The sequence below is a fragment of the Megalops cyprinoides genome, chromosome 8, assembly GCF_013368585.1.
Source record: "Megalops cyprinoides isolate fMegCyp1 chromosome 8, fMegCyp1.pri, whole genome shotgun sequence".
NCBI classification, from domain to species: Eukaryota; Metazoa; Chordata; class Actinopteri; order Elopiformes; family Megalopidae; genus Megalops; species Megalops cyprinoides.
This window is the reverse complement of record NC_050590.1, coordinates 13196470-13221201: the sequence shown is the minus strand read 5'-3', so window position 1 is coordinate 13221201 and position 24732 is coordinate 13196470. Positions and strand designations below refer to the sequence as shown.

Sequence of the window (24732 nt, the reverse complement as noted above, 5' to 3'; positions counted from 1 at the left end):
AGTTGGGCCGAATGACTTGCTCTCGTCATAATATGTTCTTATGTTCTTATGAAACAATGTGGCCGTCAAAAACCTCAAAATGACACATTCATTTAAATAATGGTTTGCTTCCATTTAATGCACGCAAACATGCCTCTTCAGCTTCTCTTGTAGATGTTGTTCCATTCGTTTAGCTGCTTATAAACCTAATACTGGTATTTTTCCTATCCATGCTGACTGTTCCTCACTGACAGTATTTGAGTGTTTGTGTTGGTCATTCTCTGCATAGATTTTTATATTATTTAGATGTGTCAGCTGTATTATGGGTAAAGACTGCGTAATGTCAGCAATGACAGTAGTGGTGCTACAAGGATGCCTGTGTTGTGCCATAATAAACAGTGATTCGGGGGCAGAAATGCAAGCCAGTGAGTGCTATTTACCATACCTAAACAAATGAAACATGTTCTGTGGCAGAGGATCACCGTCTCTGTGGCACGCGGCTACTCAGACACATATCTGTGGACGGCATTTCTTTCTGCCTGCCACATGTCACAGCTCACCAGTAACCAACTGCTTCTTTTGCAGCCAGCACATTTGATCTGGTCTCCAGATGTACATTTAGGTCACTTCTCAGTAGTGATGCTGGGCTTGCCAGTCCCACCCAGAGCAGCTCTGTTGCTTGGCTCACCACTGTGTGTGTGTGTGTGTGTGTGTGTTCCTCAAGCTGATCACACAGTCTTTTAATCAATACCACCTCTTGCTGGTTGGCTGCTATGTATCAGGGGCACTCCCTTCCCCTGAGACTTATTTTTACATGTCACTGAGGACTGACACGATGCATGATGACTGATCTAAAAATTCTGTACAGTTGTAGACTTGCTTCCCCTTATGAATATAGATTTTTTTTCACAAAATGATTCCCTATCTGAATTCCAAGAGAAGTGCTTGTGCCAACAGTAATTTCATCTAACATATTTAAAGGTATCTAGGGGTTTGTGGAGCATATGTTTTTAAAGGTCACTATAAAAAAAGGCATTTTTAAAAGATGATGCCTTGTCAGATGTGAGCACTGTGTAAAGCAATCACATCAAAGTTGAGAGTAAATACAAACTGCCCTTCCTGCTGATCGAAAATTATGGCCATAATATTTCGTCTGTGTCTAGTGTATTGACTGCTGCCCTGAGGGAACTTGCCACACTTGGTGGCGTTGTAAATTGTTACATTAGCATTTTGATGTGTTATTGGTGTGTGTTGCTGGATGTTTTGAGATTTGTTTGTAATTGTTTTGTAGAGTCAGAAGACGCTGAAGGCCAGCCATGATGCCCTCATGGCCAAAGTGGATGAGCTGAGCATCCAGCTGAAAGAAGAGCGTCTTCGGAGCCTGGGTCTGGAGAAACAGCTTCAGGCCAGCTCTCTGGCACAGCGCAGAGCAGAGGAGGTAGCCAACCCCCAGACAGCCATGAGAAGTGGGATCCAGTCCCAGATCACTGACTCTCTGTATCTTCTGCTTTCCACTTCCAACCTAGATCTGGTTTACCTCCCAGAACTCTTGTTTGGCATGCTCCCATCTGCTAAATAGCTGAAAGTAATGAGAAAAGTCTAATTATGACTCCATTTATGCTTTCAGTTCTACAAGCACCAGAATGAAAACCAGAAAACACAGTGTCTCTTTAGAAGCAGATACACTCTCCTGTTGACAGTTTGGGAGTGGTTGCAACACAACAGATGAAGAATTTGTGTCTGCAATGCATTGTTTTGAAATTCCTCATGCATGTGGTGTTAACTGTAATGAGATCTTCTTTCTTCTTAGCTGCAGGAGCGCATCCATGATTTGGAGAAGGAGAAGGATCTTCTTAAAGAGAACTGTGATAAGCTTTTCAATAGGTAAGGGACCAGGACTGTGGAGTTCCCTCTGAACAGCTTGTAGGGTCATATTATGATGTCATGTCACTGTAGTGCTCATTGTATTCCAAAGCATCCCAAGAAGAAAGCAGTGCAACTTTATTCCCTAAAATAAACTTAAGGACAATTTATCACGAAATACAATTATAGTAGCATGACAGCCACAGTGCAGAAAACCAAATTCCATAATGCCATTTCCATTTGCAGTCACTGTATTGACTTAACTCAAGTTTAGTGTATATAGTATTTTTTAGGAATTGTGTTGCAAAGAAAGTGTATACTTGCTGATATTACAGAAAATTAATTCAATAAAGAAATAAAACTTCAGTAGTGATTTCCTGCCCTCAGTAAATACAGGCCTTTTGTGATTCAGCTAATAACACTGTTAACCTTTGAAGAGTAGGCAAAGATATATCATATTTAGCTGTGTTCATATATTCATTGTGGTGTGGTTGTCATGTTTCTGTGTGTGTGTGTTTATATAAATCAATTTGAACTGTATTATTATACTAAAAAGAGAAGTGAGAAAGTGGAGGGATACACTTCTCTTTTTGATATAGAGTCAATTGTTGTCTCATCACTGTCGAAACTACTCATAAATCCAAAATAAGGGCCTTACAGAGGGATGGTGTTGTGGTGGTATTGTATTCTGTTGTCTATCAATGCATCCAGATAGAGCTCCAGATATGTAAAGAAAAAAGCTCTAAAAGAGAGAAATACTTAAGGTGGTGATAATTGGTCCTTGGAATTCTTGAAAATGTTAATGTTTTTATTTTGGAATTAAATTGCAATAGGTGTCCAATTATTGAAAGATAAAAAATCCATGTGTTCTGCCTAACTCCTGTAAAGCACTTGCAAAGGGATTATTATATCCTCTCTCATTATTCATCCCAGTCTTCTAGAGCTGACCGGAGAGTAATGTCTCGATGATAGATATCAAATTGAATAGCTCTAATCAGCTGCAATACTAATAGACAAAGACTGCTTTGTTTGCTAAGTCCCTTAGCCAAATGTGGAATAATGCTGCCAGCCTGACAGTTTCTGTGATTTTGGGCTCTGTACCATGGTGCAGGAGAGGCTAACTCAGCTATGACTCCCATTCCCCCTCCCTACATGATCCCACAGCTTCCCCAGGGTTCAGGAGGGGGCCTGCCCCACACGCCATAGGAGCCGTTTGTATGCGGAAAGAATGGTTTTGTCAGCAGCCTGTTGCTTGGGTTTGTTTGGAACTGTACTCCCCACTGGAATATGTAACCAAATTCCTCTCCCCGTCCCACAATCGGAGTGTGCTGCCAGGATCTCTGGCTATGAAGATTCAAATTAAGGCCAGCCCTCCTGCTCATCCCACAAAATCTTTCATGTTCCCAAACCGCACCCTGAGCAAGGCGCCTTGGTTTCAACAGCAGCAGACCGGCATATGTTTGCCTAATTCCTAAGACATGATGACAGCGGTCTGCGAGACACGAAAAGCTTGCAGATTTTTTTTTCTTTTCTGTAATTATTATTTTCAGTTGTTGATGACTTCCAATAGTCACATGCCACATGTTTTCTCATTACTTGTGTTTTTATTCACACATCCCCATCACCCCCCCCATCACCCCCCCCCCCCCCCCCCAGTGCCTTCGATGTGACCCAGGAGCAGAAGTGGAAGACCAGGGAACAGCAGCTGAAACTGCAGATTGCCCAGCTGGAGGTGGCGCTCAAGTCAGATCTCACTGACAAGAATGAGATTCTGGACAAGATCAAGGCAGAACGAGGTATACACTGCTGACTCTCCTGTCACATAGGATAGACACCCTTTATTCTTCTTTCATAGATAAGTGATATAGGTATAAATGAAGAAAGGAGCCATATTAGTCCCAGTCATGATATTTATCTATATTTATGACTTAAACTTCACATTATCATGTGGAGTTTATATATGGTATTATATAAGCTGTACAAATTGTATAATGCAAATCTACATGGTCATGGCCAGGATGGGCATGTATTGCAAGTTCTTTACTGACTACCATTGCCAAATTTGCATTCTTGACCCTTTACTTTCAAAACACTTGGCGAACGCAGAAGCCATCAGTTTGGCTAACTTGAGTCAGATGATTGAGCTGGTAAACAACAAAACAGCAGGAGGCTTTTATATGCTTGATATGACCAAGTGCATTGATCAAAATATTTAAAACCAGGATTTCATTACAACATGTGGAGGTAGGTTCTACACTTCATAGTCTGATTTTTTTGGCTGTGGTGTGATCAGGAAAAAACAACCAATTCCTATGCTTGCCGGACAATTACAGAGCTTCAGAACTACAGTGCCTTCAGCCTATATCAACAGTCAGGGGCCTGTGGTCGAGCAAGCACCGTACCAGGAGAAACTGAATCGAGGCTTGGTTACCATAAATGTCAAATAAATTGCTATTACCCACTTGGGCCCAGTACAGAAAATTACACAAAATGGGCTAAGCCGACTTGTCAAGTCTGTGTTTAAGAAAAACAGAAATTACAGGTTTTGAGTATTCGTGGCACCTGTGACATGACTAAGCTTGTTGGTTGTCCCAGTCTCAACCCACAAATTACGCAGAGAGTTGGGCAGTCTTACATGGAGCCTGCTATCTTGGTCTCTGTCACTCAGGTGGCTGGATTCTAAATGTCTGAGTTTCTGACTGCCCTGTAGATTTGCTCATCCAGTCTATCTTTGTCTCAGTACACTGGCTAATTCTGGCTAGAAAGGATAGGCTTTTTACAGAGATGACAGGATCATGTGATTGTTAAGTTATATAAATCATATTTTAAGTAAGTTGTCAGTACATTATTTCACTCCATAGCCCCATTTTAGTTCCTACAATATTTTTTGGTACATACCCAAATCAGATCTGTACATTTATAGGCATATCAGGCACAAATATCATTCATCTTTGCAAAAGTTGTCTGTTTTGTATGACCACACTGACTTTTGAAGCCTCTGTCTTACATGGTACCTCCAGTGGTAAATTACTTTTCTTTCACAGCTTCCCAGTGGGTAACTATAATCTATCAGCAAAATAATACGATCTAAAACGCTTGAGATTAGATATCACTCCTAAAAGAATCTATAGAGAGGCTCTGTCAAGTAAAAATAGAGGATGGCACCAGTTGTAGCACAATCCTGATGTCACATCTGTGTTTGCACTTGTCATCATACTGTATGTTATGTTAGCAGATGATTAATAATGGCACCATAATCAGGGGAAATGAAATCAAAAGGGTTCAAATTTAGCAAAGACCTGTTAGTGTCAATAAGAGCAAAATTGCAATTAAACACAAATATGTCTGTTTTATAAATGGCCTGCCAGCTTCATTATAATATAGATCTTTGTGCTTAGCTGTGTTTGTTTGTTTTGTGTGAAGATTGTTTTGTTCATGTCTAGCTAGGTAGCTTACTTGTTAATGAGACATGCTGCAAACTACACATGCTCATCTACAAGAATGCTTGCAACTGTCAGAATTGCAAAATGTAAGAATTTTAATGAAAAAAAAACTCTGAAAGAAAGGGTTTGCCTTCAAACCAAAATGCTCTTACTTCATGACTATGTAAGCAAAAGTGATGCAAACAAACAAAACTTCTTCTGCAAATCAGTGCTTGATTTAAAGTTAAAATAAATTTAAAAATAAAAAATTTGAAAAATAATTTCAACAAAGGAGACTCAGCTATTCACAGCGTACATTATTGAGGATATTCAGGATTAAGGATATTGGAAAACTAACCAGGGTGATGTGTGATGATTAAGTTTCCTTGGAAAAAAGGTCTCCATCTCTCCATGTGTTGATATGCGTGTGCATGTGTGTATATGTTAGTGTATGTGAGTAATGCTTATAGAATGGCTAGCAAATTAACATTACTTTGTTGCATAATACTTACTGTTAATTTATGCATCTTTACTAGCTAATAGGGGTGCAGTAATATACTCAGCTCACAGTTCAGCTTGATACATGATGCAAGGTTCACATTTCGTTACAGAACGATACTGATCGATATTTTGGACAAAATTTGACTAAACAAGATTCCTTAATCCTGACATATAAAATTTGCAAAAACAATGTTTTGTTATGAAGATTATTACAAAGATGATAAAGATATTACAAAGAATCTCTTGTTATAAAGATTTCTAAAATAAATGACAGCACTCAGATTTTAAAACCAGATGCCCACATTCAGATTGTGCTTTCCAGTGGAAGTGTTTCCAGGTTCTCATGGATATGCAGTATTTGTGGGAGCCAGTATTAAAAAGTTAAACTTTCTTCTGGGGTAGCTAGATCACATGGCTGTCTAGAATTGTAACTAGTTAGTGACTTGCCTTGGTAGTTATTACTTATTTACGACTTAACCCTTACTCAATTAATATATTAACATATTTTTAATATTCAGTGCTGTTTACCACTTGCCATTTCACAACTGGTAAGCTAGCAAGCTAATGTCATAGTTAGCAGTAGGTTAATGTAGGCATCAGTTCTTTAAAATTCTATTATTATGTTAAATTATAACAGATTTTCCAAGTTCAAGGCCTCATGCTGTTAAAAAAAAACCTCAAAAATGGGGTCCAGAAACATTTTTGTATATCTGGCACCAGACGCAAAGTTTAACATTGTGTTTTCTCCATGGAATTACCACCATGAAGTAAGTGTAAATCGTTGTGCTTTAAATGAATATACTTGACATGCTCACAGTGTGTCTCCTTATTTTTTCTTTTATTCTAGATTTTCTTGAAAGGGCACACTTATGTACTGTTGTACAGTCAATTCTGAATAGCAACTTCTATCTCTTTTATCCCTGTCTTTTGTATTAGAGTGTTCATGTAGGAGTGCCACATGATCTAGCTGAGGCAGTACGATGGAATGCTTATACCGCAAAGTGACTTGAGATAAATGTCTGATTATTAGTCATTATATTATCCAAAAAATTTTATGGAAAATATTTTGAGCAAGGCCCAAGTGCAGTACTACTATAAATCTGGGTGGCCAAAATTCAAAGGCAGACAGTCTTAAAGGGGATAGGGTTTGTTGAATGGCTTTGTCATGATTGTGTGGCCTTAAAGCTGTGTTATCAGCAGGTATCAGGTAGCATGAGAACGGGGCTGGGCAAGAGTTAATTATCCGTACATGTCAAAAGGGCTCTGGGACTAATAAGGTTTGGAGACAGCCGATAACGCTGTGGGCTCCACTCAGGGTGGTCTTCCCTTCGAAGACAAGACACCCACTGACACGGATCCTGCAGCCTGACAGACTGTCTCTACTCACTGGAACGATGCTCTCGTTCTGGCCATCATTCACATTTCCCTCAAATGGCCAACTTTGATGGGCTGAAATCAGGACTTTGAATATTTCCCTGTTCTTTCAGGCAGCTCCAAAACTGCTCCTGGGCATTTCATCACATTAAATCACATAAAAGCAATAAGCTAATTACACATAGCCCCTGCGCACTGGCAGTAAATACAAGCATAACGTAATTGATGTTATCGTTTCAGAGCTAAATGAAAACTTATCGCAGCAGAATCAAGATTTACAGCTCCGTTTTCTGGAGCAGAAGCAGCAACTGGATGAAATAAAAGATCGCATGAAGTTCTTCACCAAGGTAAACTAGAGTAAAGGAACAAAGATTTATGTACTAGTACTGCACAGTGAAAAACATACATCTTATCATAGGCTTTCGTATTCTACCAAGGACATATCTAGATCAATGTACTTATTTATTTTTATTTTATCTTTTTTGTTTGTATTTTTGTGCATGTGTGTCACTGCTTCTTTAATCATTCATTGCTCTTTTACTGTGTTGAAAAGAGTATTTGCCAATGTTTTATGCATGATACAATATGCATCTTAAAAGCAAAAGCAGTAGGAAAGACAGAAAATGCAAAGAGTACAGTCAACGTTTACTTATTCATGACATACCAAGTAGAGCAGCGTGTTTAGAGCAAATCCATGTTATTTTTGGTATATCTCCTGAATTCATTTTCCACATTACAACTCCTTCATTTTATTGATTGTTTTTAATTTCAGGAGAGCGATATTGATGTGGCCGAACTCAGTGAAGCATTGATGCTTATAAAGGTAATTCCCTTTCCCCAATTGGAGCCTGTGCAGTAGTTTTATTATCTGAATGACCCCAGCACTGCCCTAAATACACCAACTGCCATTTCAAGTGGCCAATTCATTTGTGTGCTCTTAAATGGCTAATGCTGACTGCTCATACATGTGCAAATGTCAGCTTATTAATATGATGAAAGCACAGGGGAGAGAGGAAGGGTGGAGAGATGAAATTTATTTTGGCTCTGTACATATTTCATTATTACCACCAAAGTGAATTACCCTAAACCTGTGTTTGGTATACTTTCTTCTGTCTTTGCAATAGTAATAATCTGTTAGAGACAGAATGCAACAGACTATGGGAACCATTAGTGTGAATAGCTGAATTAATGTGAACTAGGGTGTTGTTTACATGGGCACTGTAAAACCTGTTAATGTAAGTAATGTACAGATGTCATCATTGTCAAAGACACAGTGAATACAAGTGTTGCAGAAATATTTCTGTTATATTGGGTGCCTCTTGACTTTTGGAGTCCTCTTTCTGTGGTAGCAACTGACCTCTTCCTGACCTTTCAGATGTCAAGTACTGCTCCGATCTGATGTTGTTATGAAGAAATATGCTGTTGCCTCTAGTTGAACTAGACCCCAAACCATATTTCTGGCAACCAGTGTTTGTTGTGCAAGTCAGCCATCTAATGGACGATTATAGAACATGTCTTGGTTCTGCGGATGGCAGTGCTTTGCACATCGTCCTGTTGTTGGTATATGGAGGCAAATTCAAGGCTCTGAATCATATTAGTAATATTTATTTTATTGTTCAGATTGACTTTCTTTTGATTTTTTTAACCTCTTTTACTTAAACGACTGTACTGTATGTTATAATGAAGATTTCCTTCATTAGCTCACTGTAAGGCTAAGAAATGTTCTTACCCACAGGTTCGCAATACCCAGAAAAAAGAGGAGCTGGGCTTCCTCAACAAAGTAGATGAGGAGGTGCAGCGCGACCTGGAGCGCTCCTTGCGGGAGCTGCAGGCCACACAGGTAGAGACTGTCCAGGAGCTGGAAAAGACCCGGAACATGCTGATCATTCAGCACAAGATCAACAAAGACTATCAGGTACAGAACTGCACTCTGACCCCCCCCATCAGGTTTCCTCTGGTCACTGTGGCCCTGCACCTCAACTTTATCATTGACATCAACTGACCTGTTTACTAATTAAGATTTCTTACTAATCAAACAATGGAAACCCCAGTGTCCATAATCATGCAGTTGAAAAGAGTATTAATAGTGGTCTTGTTCAATATACATTGTCTGGGATTCAATAAAAAGGCTCAATTATCATGTGTAAATAACCTCAAACCTTAAAATCTACTAAAATTTCTTCCCACTTCATCTGGGTATGTTTAATATTTTATGGCAAGTAATTAAATTTTCTGGATACTTGAACAGTACAAGGGTTTGAGTATGGAGTATTTGCTCTCTTTACACACTAGTGCACCTTTTGGGTAATTCTGTTAGGACTCATTTTTTTCCTCATATTTTTTGTCTTAAATTAGGATTGAACTCTGGTTGAGGTGGCAACAGATGATAACTTAAACACACTTCAGTAAAAAACAAAATATTCAGTTGAAGTTTCTACATTTTACAACTTTGTGTTTTTTTTTATATTACTATAGATTATATTACTCTCTCAGTCAAGTGCTAGATTTACGTGCTTAGCTGTGGGCATAAAGAGCCCTCTTTCTAAGTAGAATCTGAAATTGGACAGCACTCTTCATATCCCAGTCCATTTATGATTATTTGAAAGAAAAAAGAAATTGAGGATTTCAAAAGTACATTAACCAGAAAGTAATTATCTGACATATGGTTAGTTTTGTATTAATACTTAAACTCTCAAATTGTGGTTAAGCATTTTATCTTCTCTCCAGCTGTTCTCTTGCTGACAAGAACATTAAAGGGACATTGTCCATAATATAGCACATCCATATGTAGAGATGTCTAATATAATGGTACCCTGAGGGACTCCAGCTTTCCGTATAGCAACGTATGAATGGTCTATTTTTTTAATATCTTATATTATTATTTTCTTTGAACAACTCGTAGAGCTTTTCTTTAAATAGAAAGATTTGACTGGAGTTGTAATAAATACATGTTTTCTTGTGAGAAAGACTCATCAGTTGTGCCCATTTTTCTATCAGTCCCATTATTAACATCATCATTTTTTGTACAGCATGGGAGAGTATTCATTATATTGAGAATTATCGACAAAAGGGTAGACGTGGGAGTGTTTGTTTCATACTCTTATACGTGCATCCATTCGCTCTGGCTGTCAGCTGTTGAGTATCTGAGTTGAATTTTGCAAAACAGCCAAGACAGAAAAATGAAATTAAATATGTTGTTTTGTTTCATGGGTTTCTCTTGCCAAGAGCTTTGCAAATATAAAGATCATTTGGATTCTGTTTATATTTCTATAAACCAAATGCACTTTTTTATTGAATCATTGGATAAACAGCACCAGCCTCCAGTTGTAGCAAATTGTCTAAACAAACTGCCAAGAACAACTTTAAGCTGAGAAGCCACTGATGCCACATTCGTCATGCATTAAACCAGCTTAAACCACAGGACATGTTCTTACACACTGAGGCAGCTGCCACATGGTGCCACGTGCCTGATTGATCAAATGAATGCCATGAATGCCACATTGACAAATGGATGGGCTTAAAAGCGCTTCCATCACACATTAAAGCAAATACATACTATACTCTCAGCGTCTCAGTTTCAGATATGAAGCCTAGTTATCGGTTCTGAGAGGCAGGTAGTCAGATTGGAATCAGGTACAAGATCATTTTGTCTCACTCTGCCTAGAGTCACAAGCACTATTATCGGGTGAAGGGGCCAATAAACTCAAAACAGAATTAGCAGGAAAGGAATGTTTTATCTTTTATTTTTGTTTATTTCTTATTGAATATTTATTGTACCAGGTAGAGTCCATTGAGAGCCAGTTCACATGTACTGTCATGACTTGATTGTGGCCTTCATTGCAGCAAGGTAAAAGAAAAAACATACAGTATAATACATAATTAGAGAACCGTACAAATTAGAATATGCAACACAACACATCCAACACACTACAGATCAAGATAAAGCAGAGAATAACAATGACAAGATAAGCAGGTGCAGTGATCCATCCTTTTGAGTGACCATCTTTTTGTAGTCATCAGATAAGACCAAGAGAAGGCTTTGCAAGGGTGCTACTCTGACTCAGTAGAATAAAATGTTGAATGAATACATGCAAAAATAACAAATATCCTGGAGGGAAACTCTATGCGCATTTACTGGTTCAGAGTCAAGGGTTCTACAGAGTCTCGTCACCTGCTTGGCATTCATATCCTACAGTATTTTGGCTACAGTCGCCACAATTTAGTAAAATGTGCCCATTCCCCTCATATTGACAGTCCGTACAATTTGTCTGTTGTTGACCCATCCACGCATGTTGCGGGTATGTTTCAGTTGCACATGACATAGTCAGATTTCAGACAGGAAAGAACATATGCTAACCATTTTAAAGGTACCGTTAAGAGAGAAAATGACCAATTATAATTTTCCATGCTTAAACGAAATATGTAATTGGCTACATACTTGTACTGTTTTTGTATAGTAATCTTTTATTTCTTGTTTCTGGTTGAGTCCAGTTGTTTTACCTCTATGACAGTTTTTACTGTTCATCTTTTTTCTCTTCTACTTTTACTGTTTTTTCTCTAGTACTTTCATTTTCTACTTCTATTTTTAAGTAATTTGATATGCTCTCAGTGAACATGTAGGCTAATATACCTGATTTAATATTGTCTCTTGCTTATGTACTATTCTGTAACATCCCACACTTTGTAGCATTGAGAGATTAAGACTATTTGCAAAAGTAGAACATTCAAGTAAAATAAGGCCCTGCCCAATAGACTGTTCCTCTTCTTTAAAGTTAATACTAATGCACTGACACATCAAAGTAACACATTCACCAATTTCAAATGAACCTTTCAGAGAGAACATCTGTACTCTTTATGCATTTAAAGTCACTGTACCATGTAGGGTTTTAAAGCTGTTTTTTTTCCCTAAGTCCTCTGATACATGAAATATTTGTTTTGTTGCCTGGATACTAATTGTTAAAAAAGATAGAGGGGAAGGAAAAAGGTCCCTTGTAGTTACAGCACAGACTATGCATGCCTATGTAATATTATTAATGTGAAAACCATACAAAAGAAACTTTTAGTTCATGATTATGTCCTGGCCAGGCTACTGCATTATTACATGAGCTTGAACAGGACAGTTATATTCAGGGACACAGCTACATGCAATTTATGGTAAAAAATCAAAGAAATGCAGAAGAGAAACCATAGCCCTTTACAATAACTGTATGCTCTCAGCTCAAGTTCACCTCCAGATGTGGAAAACAGAACAAGTCCTGTACGTTTTTCCTTTAAACTCAGTGGGAGGGAGAAATTTCTGTGAAGTTATACAACAAGGTCCAACTCAAAGAAGGGTCAGGCCATCTTACGGTCTGAACTGCATGATCAAACATTTCAGAACATGTCTTTTGTATTTGTCCGCACGTGTTGGCAGTAGTATGTGTCTGATGGCTGATTGTTTAAGAGGACGGACGGAAAACAGCGGTTTGGCTCGCACATGTGCTTATGATATATTGTACCAAAGTCAGATTTGCTTTGACATATTACCTGATTTCACCCCATCTGTACTTTTGAGCTGCATTAATGTTATTCTTGTTACCTGTGAATCCTCGAATGAGTCACCACTGCACTCACACCTAACTTTATGCTGTAGAACAGACAGCTCACCTTTCTTTGTTGTTGTTTTCAATACTTTCCATTTTGTGTTGTTCAATGGCATATAGTGTAGGATATTCAGTGATTGGGGGCAATGGGGCGCCAAGGACGCAGGTGTTATATCCTTAATCCCTTTATTCCTGACTTTCAGACAGAGGTGGAAGCTGTGACCCGCAAGATGGAAGACATTAAGCAAGAATATGAGCTGAAACTGGAGAGCCTCGCCCAGCTGCTCGACATGAGAGCGGCAAGAATCAGAAAACTGGAAGGTATATCAAAAACCAGATACCCATTTAGAAGGTTATTTTTCTCATTCGCCCACCGACCCACCCCCATGCCCCTGCAAAAACGCTTTAAAACTAAAATAGTCCTGAGAGAACATGAAAGACTTGTTTATACTGACATTGGCCTTTTTAATTTTATCAGTGCAAAATACATTTATAAATTATTGTTTCATATGTCACTTTTAAGTGGCATATTTCACTGCTCCTAAGATGTCCCATTATTATATCCCTTCAGTTGGCTGACAAATTTATATATGAACCCCATTGTAAGGAGACAGTAATAGCCAAAACAGAACACAGTATGTGTGCAACTGTGAAATGTCTTCTGACACTACTTACAAGGCTTGAAACCATGAATAAGAGCTTTCAGAGCATTTACTGCAGTCTAAAACAGCATTATTTTTAGTTTGGTTTCATTTACAGCAGTAAATAATGAATCAAAACAACTGGGCAAAAACAGCATTTATAAGGAAGCATTCTAGTGTGGGTGAGCAGAAGAGAACCATTGCCACCCACTACCCACTGGCCCCTGCTGACAGCTGTTTCCTACAATGCACCCCAGTTCACATTCATGGTGGCCTTTGGTCCTCATAGTGTGTCAAACGTAATACATTTAAATGGCTTGTAATCTGAGCCGTATGCCCACAAACTAAGGCACAACTAACCACAACATTTTGTTCAAGTCACCACATGATTGGTTGGAGTCATCTGTGTTTGAAATCATTTTTCTTTTTTCCATTATTCATTTTGTTACATTGAATGAAAGCTACAGAAATGTTAAGTATTTTAATGTGGTAATAGATCACAATAAATTTGGCATCGTGGAGAAGTAGATAAAAAGGGCTTCTAGAACCTTCGAGATAGTTTTACCAGGAAGGCACAATGTTAAGCTGGAGAGAGTTCTCTTTGTTGTAAGCTTGTATGCAGTACTGTGTAAATACACATTCAGCAGAGATTTTATTCCCCTCATGATTTACATGTTGCTCTCATCAATGGAAAATGAGCATCTTCATAATAACTAGCATATGTAGTACTTTTGTCTTTGTGGTTTTCCCTCCACTATAAATTGGAGGTATAAGGTTTTTTTTTTTTTTTCGAGTGACGTGTAAGACAGATTTAAATGGGTGTAATTTTGCTTTAAATTTTTTTAAAGGACTTTTTGACTCATTAACGGCTGCCTGTCTGCATGTCGGCTGCCGCAGTTCTGGAATGTAGAGCCCCCAACCAGTCATTTCACTTTCTGTCATCAGTTTACAATACATCTGGTACCCGTGTTGCTGGTTTCACACGTGCCAACATGAACATTTTAGGGCTTAGACCAATGCTTCCAGCCCTAATCTTACCCTGGGCACATTATAATCAAAAGCTGCCTGTATAATGAGACATTTTCCTTAGAGTCCTTGTGTCTTTTCCCTGCTGCTGTAACTTTGTAAAGAGATATCACACAGCAATGTGTCTGAGCTGCTTTCACATCCTCTGTGGCTGAGATAGGTTAGCTGCTAATTTTTACATTAAACAAATTGGCAGTGATATGGTTCAGTGTGGCATATTCTGCATTTCACAACTGTGCCAAATAGGTACAGTGTTTTCAGACTGACTGCCAGTTTGCCCATAGCAACTTCTGAAATGCGCAGCAGGTTGTGTTTACCCTACAGGATGCACTTTTTATCCTTTTGTGAATTGTGTAAGGGCAATATGTATGTAATCAGTAACTAGCATCTACGAGCAGGTTTCAAGTCCTTATTGTGAACAAAATTCATAGCATCTTCCAGGGCTGTTACCAAGTAGCTGTTTACCTGTACCCTTAGTGTTGATATGCTTCCATAAATTAATAAAGAGCTATTCTAACTTTGCTCATGTCCATACTTACCACACAGCCCTGGAATGTAGTTTTGGGAGATGTTTTATGAGCCTTAACCTTGCAAGCATGCCACATATATGAAACCATAATCCCTCATAAATCCCAGGCTCTGTGTGTAACACCATCTGACTTTTGTCTCTGCCAAATATTCTTGTTTGTCTTTTTTGCTTCTCATCATTCAAATAGCCCAATTGAAAGACATCGCCTATGGCACCAAGGCCCACATTTTCAAGGCTGACATCACCGACCAGGATGTGGCAGACGAGTTTGATGAGACAGTCCACCTGGAGCGGGGCGAGAACCTGTTCGAGATTCATATCCTCCAGGCGAACCTTGCCCCAGTGGCTCTGGAGGCAATAGGTGACCCAGAGCCTTCCACCTTCTGCACTTATGCATTCTATGACTTTGAGCTCCAAGCCACCCCAGTGGTACGAGGGTCCAAGCCAGCCTACAACTTCACCTCCCAGTACACAGTGCGCATGGATGACTTCTTCCTACAGTACCTCCAAAACAGCACCATAACCCTTGAGTTGCAGCTGGCCCATGGCCTGGACTACCAGACAGTGGCAGCCTGCCAGCTGCAGCTGCACCAGATCCTGGACCACAACGGCAAGGTTTTTGGCACGTCACCTCTAGTTGGTGAGTGGCAGGCACTGAGAGAGACCTCAGAGTTTACCTTTTACCATTTTGAAATGGGTAACACCACTGCTACTAGTAGATCATACCATCACACCGTAGATCATGTCCAGTGCAATTTTCATTTGAGTAGCAGATAATTTTCTTGGCGTACATTTGTTTTAGTATTTTTTTAATTACATGTGCAACATGAAAAATCTTCCCTTTACACATTCTGAGTCCAGTGGACAGGAGGAGCTAAGCAATAGGTTTCTCAACAGTTATGATTCAGTCACCTCTCTTTCGCTACCTTGTAATGCCTAAAGCAGTCCTTGCCCACCAGGAGTTAACATGACCGCTGTGTCAGCATCATGATTTTACTGTTTATGGTAAAGTAATTGGGTTGATCCTGGAGCACCTGGCAGTCACAGTTTGTGATTAAATTGCTGTTACATTACCTCCCCTAAAGCACTTGAATGTGATGGCTCATTTCTAATTAACATCTCCTCTATGAAATATATGGATTTTCCTCCACCTTTTTTCTCTGTTGTGATTTGTTTGTTTGTTTTTCTGTTATTTAATTATTTATCAGTAGAGTACTGAAAATGGTACAAAAGAATACTGAATTACTTGATTATCATGAAGGTGTGTGCTGTATTAAGTGCAGTTGAATGGTTTCAACTAAGGGTCGACATATAGTACATTTCCAGATTAATATTAATAAAATCACAGCTGTAATTACTCTTGACTTAGACTTTGGAGGAGGATTTGGGGGATTATAGTCTTGTTTAGAGTGTTGTGTGTCCTTTTCCTAATTGTTGTAAGACCCATATAACAGTTCTATGCATGCATTGCACTGCTTTGTAGCATAGAGATGTTGGACTTGAAATTTATAATGATAAACGTTTGATCAAAAAATTTTACCAACTAGTACAAAAGTACCTGGGTCTCCAAGTCTTCTCTTCTTTCCTTTTTAATTAGTTTTTTCTCTGTTTTAAGTGTTTCATTAGAGAAAATTTTAAGTGCCTAAGAGAACCCCATTCCTTTAGCTTCAGCTGCAAGAGAAATGAGACAGATTTCCCTTCAGAAAGAATGAGCTTAAAGCATTATCTAAGCCCCTAGTGACATTTACCAAATCAATCCAGACTAAAAAGCTTTAGTTTGATTGAGAATGCAAGCAGAAGTCAATAACATTATTTAAATAGCGTGTGCACAACTGGGAGCTGCTTATGTGCATTTTGGTTTTATTTGAACAGGTTTTTTTTTAACAAACCTGTACATCTTAACTGGACATCAGAGTCATTGCTTTTCACTTCACAGTGGTACAGTTATTGTAAAGGGCTGTGTATGTATTTTATCATCTTGATTTTTTTTTTGTCTGTATTTACATATTTAGGTTTTTGTTGTTGTTTTTCCTCAAACATTTTTATAGTCATTCGTTTTGGACATTTGCTTTCACCACAGAAATTGGTGCCTTGTTTGAGTCAGCACTAAATCAGGGTGCAGTCCCGGCAGAATAGTTTGTGCAAACAGCAGTCCAAGTCATAAGTGCAGCACTCTGTGTAGCGGAGAACATTTAGTTCATGATGTTTGTGTTCTGAGAAATAATTTCTTTTGCCAGCCAAGATGTGTTTTACAAGTAGAAACCCCACTGCAATTAAGCTTCAGCGGTTTGGTTTGGCTCTTTGGGGTGGTAAAGTTCAGCCCTGGCATTCTGACTTACTTGTGGCTCTCCGTAATGAAACAAGAAAGCAAACAAACAAATATATAACCCCAAGGCCTGAAAACCTGTGTCATTAAAAAATGAGAAGGATTGATGACTTGGCAAAAGTGAGGACTTTTTCCACAATAACTCACAAATTGATTATTGAACTCAAACACACTGAACTTAAACACAAGTTTATCAGAACTGTTGCAATAAAAGAGAAGAAAGAAGCTTGGCCCCCACTGCACTTACAATAGTCCCTTAGTACATCATTTGTGTGCTTTGATATCTTCCTCAGGTGTTGTAGATGAGGTTCAGTCTTTTGGAACACTGGATTACTGGCTGAGATTGAGGCTTCCCATGGATCAGGCCATTCGTTTATATAAGGAGCGTGTGAAGGCGTTAGGCTACCTCAGTGCCAATCACAGGGAAGAGATGAAGGAGCAACAGGTACAGTACACCTTGACTACAGCTTTGCTGGTGGTGTGATAATAACTAAAAATTTCACAGTACTTTCCACAGCGAATTGTTGCATACAGATTTGCAGATTTGTGCCACACAGAGACCAGCACAAATGAACACAATATTTAAATTGTTGATATAAGAAAATAAGAGGCAATATTTGAAAACAAATGCCTAACAAAGACTTAGCAGAAGTATTTACACAGGATGAAAAAGGGAAAACAGCAAACACCCAAGCAATAACAGAAATTAAAAGAAAAAAAATCAATGTAATGTAACCATTTTAGAATACAAACAAATGATAGAATGATGTAAACAGGATGAACAATGAATGAGACAATGACAACAGAATGAGAATGGAGTAATGTAAAACTATATATAATCGGTTCTATATCGTAGGCTTTGGCAACCCCCCATGCTCCACGGGAGGCTTCAGCTGAAGGTTGCCTGAATGAGCTTCACATCACAGTGCACTGTTGCAGCAACCTGAAGTCCCAGCAGCCTGATGTGCAACCCAGCCCCTATGTCGTCTACAAACTCTTTGACTTCCCCGATCACGACACCTGTATCCTGTCCAGCAGCAACAATCCCCAGTTTGATGACCACATGGCCTTTCCAGTGCCAATGAATGCTGACCTGGATGGCTACCTGAAGGCAGAGTCTCTGCTGCTTTATGTATTTGATGACAAGGACACAGATAGCCACCTATACCTTGGGAAGGCCAAAGTTCCTCTTATTTCTTTGGCTCATGACAAATGCATCACAGGTCAGAATCTTTTCATTTTTTCACAGTTTTTGCCTATAAAGATGACTCCCTTGTCTTTATTGGCCAAAGATGTAAATTGTGATGCTAGTGATGGTAATAACTGTAGTTATTAAATATGTACAGTATGTGATTAGATCTCCTGCTGGCAATTTTTAATGCCTTCATGGAATAACACTGCGACTGGCATGTCTAGATAAGTAAATCTGCCAGAACACACCTATTTTTAATAATGAGTTACATTTGATTTAACTCAGAAAACTCCTTTTTCAAAGTATGGAAATTAGCCAATTACCCCTATAATTAACGAGTAACATACTTTTGGAGGTTTCACTGAGCACTTACTGCTGTTCTGTAATATTTGGCGGCCTGTGCTTTGTTCTGCGTTTTATTATTTTTTAGAGGCTAATTAAGAGATCAGTGATTGTAGAATTTTTTCAGCATTCCCATTTCACTTAAATCCTCTTTTTTGTATGTCCAACTTACTTCTCATGGTTTTTGCACAAACTAAAATTGTTGTTCCATTGGAGCTATATCCTGAGTTCTCTGGTTACATGGGTTATTGGTATCATTGGCAGGGCCTTTTTATTAAAGTACATGTGACAGTATGTTGTATTATCTGAGAAACAAGCTTTGACTGTTGCAAGGAAAAAAAATCTATTGTTAACCTTTAACCTGTGAAAGAAAAAGATTAATTTACATTGCAGTAAAATAATGATTATGTTAATAATAAAGGTCATCATCTTAAACCAGTGAGTTTTGAGTTAGGATTTAAAGTAGAAGAACTCTAAAGTCAATTCTAAAATGAACTGGTTCCCAGTGCAGTGACTGAAGTACTGGGGAAATATGGGCTGTCTGTACAAGCTGGGACTGTTCTGTTGATTTCTTTGGAAGACCGTAAAACAGAGCATTACAAATAACGGTTACTAGGGTAATTAAGTTATTCAGAAACATGTCACCATCAGAGGGTTATATTAAATTGTGAGTTTCTTTGTAGCCTGCCTTTTCATTTGGAGCATACTGAAGATTTTGCCTGCAGTCTAATCTTGACTTTGTGACTTCTCTGATGTGCTCTAATTGTCACCAAGTCTTCATTGTTGGTGGTTCATTCTCAAAGGTGACCTTGTACTTAGTCAGCGTCAGCTCCCTGCGGGCACTACCTGCAACTGCCAACCTCTCCCTCTGTCCTTAGGTACGTTTGAGCTGACAGATCCCAGCAGCGATTCCAGTGGAACCATTGATGTGACCCTGAAATGGAGGTTCACCTACCTTCCGCCCCCTGGCGCCTCTATGACTGTGGAGCAGGCCAAGTTTGTTGCCAAAGAGACACCAGTGAAATTAGTCAGCACTGAGGAGAAAGCTAAGGCACTGCCTCCTCTACCACCAGCTATGGCCCAACAGGTCAGGACCAGCTCTCAGCCTAGATTTCAGCCATTGTTCTGCATTAATTAACGCTTGTGTCCTTCGACATTGACTGTTGTGAGCGACTGCTAGCTAGCTGGAAACAGCACTCAGTGTCAGTGTGTGGTGCTGGCTGACTCAAATGCAGTGCTTGACCATGCTTTGCTAGAATCAGTTCAGAATGTCTGATAAGCCTGTTTGTACTGACTGGCATCCTATGACCCTGCTGCCATGGCTGTGCTGTACCATCCCTGTGGATGAAGCTTTTTCAACTAATTGATTAAAACAATATATATATATATATATATATATATATATATATATATATATATATATATATATATATATATATATATATATATGTATAATAATCACAATAATATAATAGTAAATAGCCAAAAACTGTACATATTTAATGCTTGCTTATACTATGATTTTCCCATGCGGACACTGTTAGTGTACTCATCATTAGCCCCCTGACTCTGACAGTTTGTGGGAAAGTTAATGAGAAACATTGCTCAAGCAGATCTTGCTAACATTACAATGTCAGCAGTTTTATCTTGCATAAATATAATTTATTGCATCAGTGTGTTTTATTTGTTGGCTTTTGAGTGTGGGATTATTTATGTCTCACTGGAACTGAGATGCTGTGTCTGTGCTTTTTGACAATAGTCATTTTTATTAACAAGCAACATCACTGGCACTGTTGCCATTCCAACAGAAGTAGTATTGAGTCTGTTTGAGCTCTGGAACAACTGTGGGACAACACTAGACATTTTTAATCTGCATTTTTTGGGGCAATCTAAAAATGTAAAAATAAAAAAAAAGTATTATTTAAAAAAGGTTCCACAAGACAATTAACGTTGTTTTGATGAGAATTGTCTGTGGTCCTATGGCATGGAAGATTTTGGATGTAGCTTGTCTTTTTTGCATCTTATCCTAGTTACTTATGTTGTGTTTCTTTGCTTTGGCACATTATTTATGCTGTAAAAATGTAAATGAACATGCTGTATCTGTTCTGACAACAGTGTTTTCTCCCCATTAGTAACCATGACCCAGATGCTCAAACTTATTAAAATGCTTTAGGTTTTATGTGGGATTTTGTTAGCCTTTATGATATTCTAGTTTGTCACATATGCCTATTGATATGTCATCACTGACTGAAGTGTTAAGGAGGCTTGTCTTTGTGTTATATTCCTTATTCATTGCTCATTTGTGTTGACTGGGAATTGGGCTTTCCTGCACTGAATATTGTATTATTACCACAGGTGCCAATGCCAAAGCCCAGACAGCGTACCATGGTAAAGGAAAAAACAGCAGGCAAAAAAGTCTCATTCATGGATACCACTGCACTGGAGAGTTCAGTAAGATAGCCTAAACTGGGCATGCATGTCTGTTCGTGTGCGTGTGTGTATGTGTATTTGTGCATGTGTGTTTGCATGTTGAGAGAGTGTATGTCCATATGTTTTGTTTGTTTTTCTTTATTGGACATTTATTGACATATTGATACCTGATTAAATCTTTAACAATGTTGTAGTATCCTTTTTTGGTCCAATGTGGTGTGTTACTTTTTTGTTGGTTGTAGTTTTCTGCTTTCACTATCGTGGTAGCATTTAGCAGTGTTTTGGAGTCCTCTCTCCCTCGCATAATAACTGTAAGAAGAGAGTTGCTCATTTTCCTACAATGACATTAGAGCACATTGGCCATGTCTTCATCTTGTTTTACCCAAAGAAAGAACACATGGAATCCTTTGATTTGGTTCGATGCATTTGTTTTTTGTTTGCCTCAACAGCAGTATCACCAGGCAATTGTCAGACTTTATTATTATGTCTTGAAGCCCAAACCTCCTGCAGATTAGAGGCTGCCAGAGTTTCCTGGATAATTTATTATAAGCGCATGTCCCCCGGGCAGTGCTACAAGCCCCCAAAAAATGAACTTGTCAATGTTAATTATAGACACTGACAACAATGAGCAATTAGAAGAATTGTTTGTAAATAATTATTTGTAAGCAGTGTGCAACTTGTCCTGCAAAAAGAACCAATATTGCTGCAGTAAGCAGGATGAGCCCTGAATTGATGATATAGCTGTGGGCCAGATCTAATCATTACATTGTGAAGGAACTAAGAATGGTACATATTGTTCTTGTGTTTTCATGGGAAAGGTGAGGGAGTGCACTCTGTCCAGTGCTGGTGAGCTCGACATGGTGCAAGAAGAGAGCACGGATCAGGTACCCCAACAAGAGGTACTGTATGCCATCGTGCTTGGGAATGCTTCAGTACATTATCAATAGAGGTAGTCATTTTTGCTGATAAGTATACCTTAAATGGTTTCATGGCCCTCTATGTGAACTACGCTGGTGCTGGACAAAGTTTGTCACAAATCTTTCTTTCTTTAGACTTAATAAAGGGAGGGTATTTCATCTTCTGTACTATCAAGGTCAAGAGTATGAGTATTATTATGAATAAGTTTTGCAGTTTTGATTCTTCTTTTGTCTGGATGAAATGATGATAAATTGATGGTTTGCTTATGGAAAGCATTCTTTAGGCTGCATGTTCAGCGTACCACTATGAATGTAGGCTGCAACATTTGCATAGCTTGTTGGATCTGGAGGTTTTTGGCCGCAAACAGATGTTTATGGCTGATGAGAATAGGCAGTGAGCTCCAGCTCTCTGGTTCACTGATGTTCTTCTGTAACCACAAAGCCTGGGACTCACAGCAAACCCTCCTCCCCTGGGGGGTTCAGCCCAAATAAGGAAATAAAAACCTAAACCTTAGACTTGCAGTGCCTTCAAAACAGCAGACACTTGTGTGCTAAGTGTGCTGTCCTCAGATCTATTTTAAATTCTCCAGCAATGTCACCCATGCCTTTTCCTAGAATTCAAATAAACCAGTTTAGTCTGTTCTAAGCAGTATTTCATGATGACCTTGTCTTTATATTTACAAAACACAATAGAATTCCACAAACGACATAAATGGATTAAGAATAATCCATTATTTTGTGGATAGTATAGTAGTAGTAGTATTGTACTACTTATACTATTATACTACTGTCATTGTAGAAGTATAGTAGTGGAATATAAATAAATGTTCATACATTTTTGTTATAGCTCAGTTACTCAGTGCTGAGATCTTTCTTTTTGTACTTCATAATAATACAACAATCATCATTTTGGAGGATAACATGCCTATCCCTTTTCTGTAGCCTGTCGGAGTGATGGAGGTGGTTCAGACAACACAAGAAGAAAAAGTGGAGGAAGGAGATGATGAGGTTTCACACTTCTCAGATGGGCAGCTGGCCACGCCCAGCTCTCCATCAACCTCACAGGACTCTGATATCACAGAGGACCTTGTAGCTCCAGAGCAAGGTGGGCCTCTTCTTCATGCACACCCCTATAACTGTGCCCCTTATCTCTCTTGTGCTAAGGCACTTACCCCAACACCCTCTCCATGGCAGCCTTTCTGTCTGTTTTTGACAAAGTAAAGATATCTGCATGACTCTTTTATTGTTTGAAGCACAGTTATAAACATCATTTGGAAATTACTAGTTGCACAGTAAATATTACGTTGAGTTAGTTTTCTAGGATCCTTTGTTAGACACTTAGTGTGAATATACCTTTATTAGACAGGATGCCCAGTTGTGCAAAAGAGGATATGAACTTCTCACTGATCATGGGGAAACAAAGATGTATTGTCACTTTGTGCTCATTTTCATGGGCAAGTGACCAGGTTATTAACAGGCCCTGCTTCCATCTTGATGATAAATAATGGATGCTGCCATCAATAATCCAACCTTTGGCTTAAGACAGCAGCAGCATAAAAGTTAACACAAGCTGACCTTGTACAAGAGACCTGCTTTCAAGTCCAGTCATAATACATCTTACTCTGTGCCTATAGTGGTGGTGTTCTCAAACAGCAGCCTATAGATAAAGCAATAAAAATAAGACTCAGAATATACCAAATAGACAGTCAGTCTTGGCCATGTCAATATTCATTGATTTACCTTTCCATGATCTGCTTAAAGTAACTGCTTAATGATCGGGGAGAATGTTTGACTCCATACTTCTTGATCTTGACAATTTCTAGCAAGTAGTGATCAGGTTCCCCTCTGCCTTTCGTAAGGATTGTAATTATAATTGTTTTTAACACTGTCAATCCCCCACTTTTCCCAGATGGGGAGGATGCGCAGGCCACTGATCTCAATGAATCAATACTCTCCGACAGTGATGACTGCATTGTTCCAGGCCAGACAACTCAGGGCAGAAAGCAGGTGGGTTGAACAGTATGTGAGCCTCAGAATTTTAAACAGAGGTGGGATTTAACAAGGTTATTTTTCTTGTGTTACTTTAAGGCCATTTTTTAATTTAGTTTCACCACAATGGGAATACATAATAGCAAAGCAAAGGAGATTAGCACAACTTGCCGTATTTGTGTCTTCTTATTCCTGCTGTAGATGGTACAGTATTTATTCATAACAAGGTTCACACCAAATACACAGAGGTCTAAATACCCATCTAATGTCTGAAACCAAGTCAGTGACAGTTCATTAAAATCCTTTGTGACTTTTTTCTAATTCATGTGGCCAAATCTGCAGTATTCTCATGAATTTTAACAATCTCACACTTCTGTTGCCTTCATCAGTGTTTTTCTGCTATATATAAATACAGTGCTGCTGGCTGCATTTTATTTTTCTCACATATTTTATGATGTTTTGTGTAGTATTGGCCAGGCTTATTGACACAAAGCAAAATGGAGGTTTGGTGCATGTGCACATGTGTACATGTGCCTAATGGTCTATGTATGAGACTGAGGTGTGCACTTCATTTTGTTAAGGCTGGTACCTAGAACACAAATAAAACTGTTGGAATATT

The 24732-nt window shown here is 38.8% G+C and overlaps 1 protein-coding gene across 1 annotated transcript in view; it reads left to right on the top strand.

Moving 5' to 3' along the window:
• Positions 1-24732, top strand: part of rpgrip1l (RPGRIP1 like) — a 56741-nt gene that overhangs the window by 13883 nt on the left and 18126 nt on the right. The window contains exons 8-22 of the mRNA XM_036535595.1: positions 1271-1417; positions 1790-1863; positions 3499-3638; positions 7380-7486; positions 7912-7962; positions 8875-9054; positions 12925-13042; positions 15105-15557; positions 17537-17688; positions 18100-18466; positions 19656-19864; positions 21133-21228; positions 22026-22106; positions 23067-23229; positions 24034-24131. Coding sequence (XP_036391488.1) covers positions 1271-1417; positions 1790-1863; positions 3499-3638; positions 7380-7486; positions 7912-7962; positions 8875-9054; positions 12925-13042; positions 15105-15557; positions 17537-17688; positions 18100-18466; positions 19656-19864; positions 21133-21228; positions 22026-22106; positions 23067-23229; positions 24034-24131 — 2436 coding nt within the window. The remainder of the gene's footprint in view (positions 1-1270; positions 1418-1789; positions 1864-3498; positions 3639-7379; positions 7487-7911; positions 7963-8874; positions 9055-12924; positions 13043-15104; positions 15558-17536; positions 17689-18099; positions 18467-19655; positions 19865-21132; positions 21229-22025; positions 22107-23066; positions 23230-24033; positions 24132-24732) is intronic.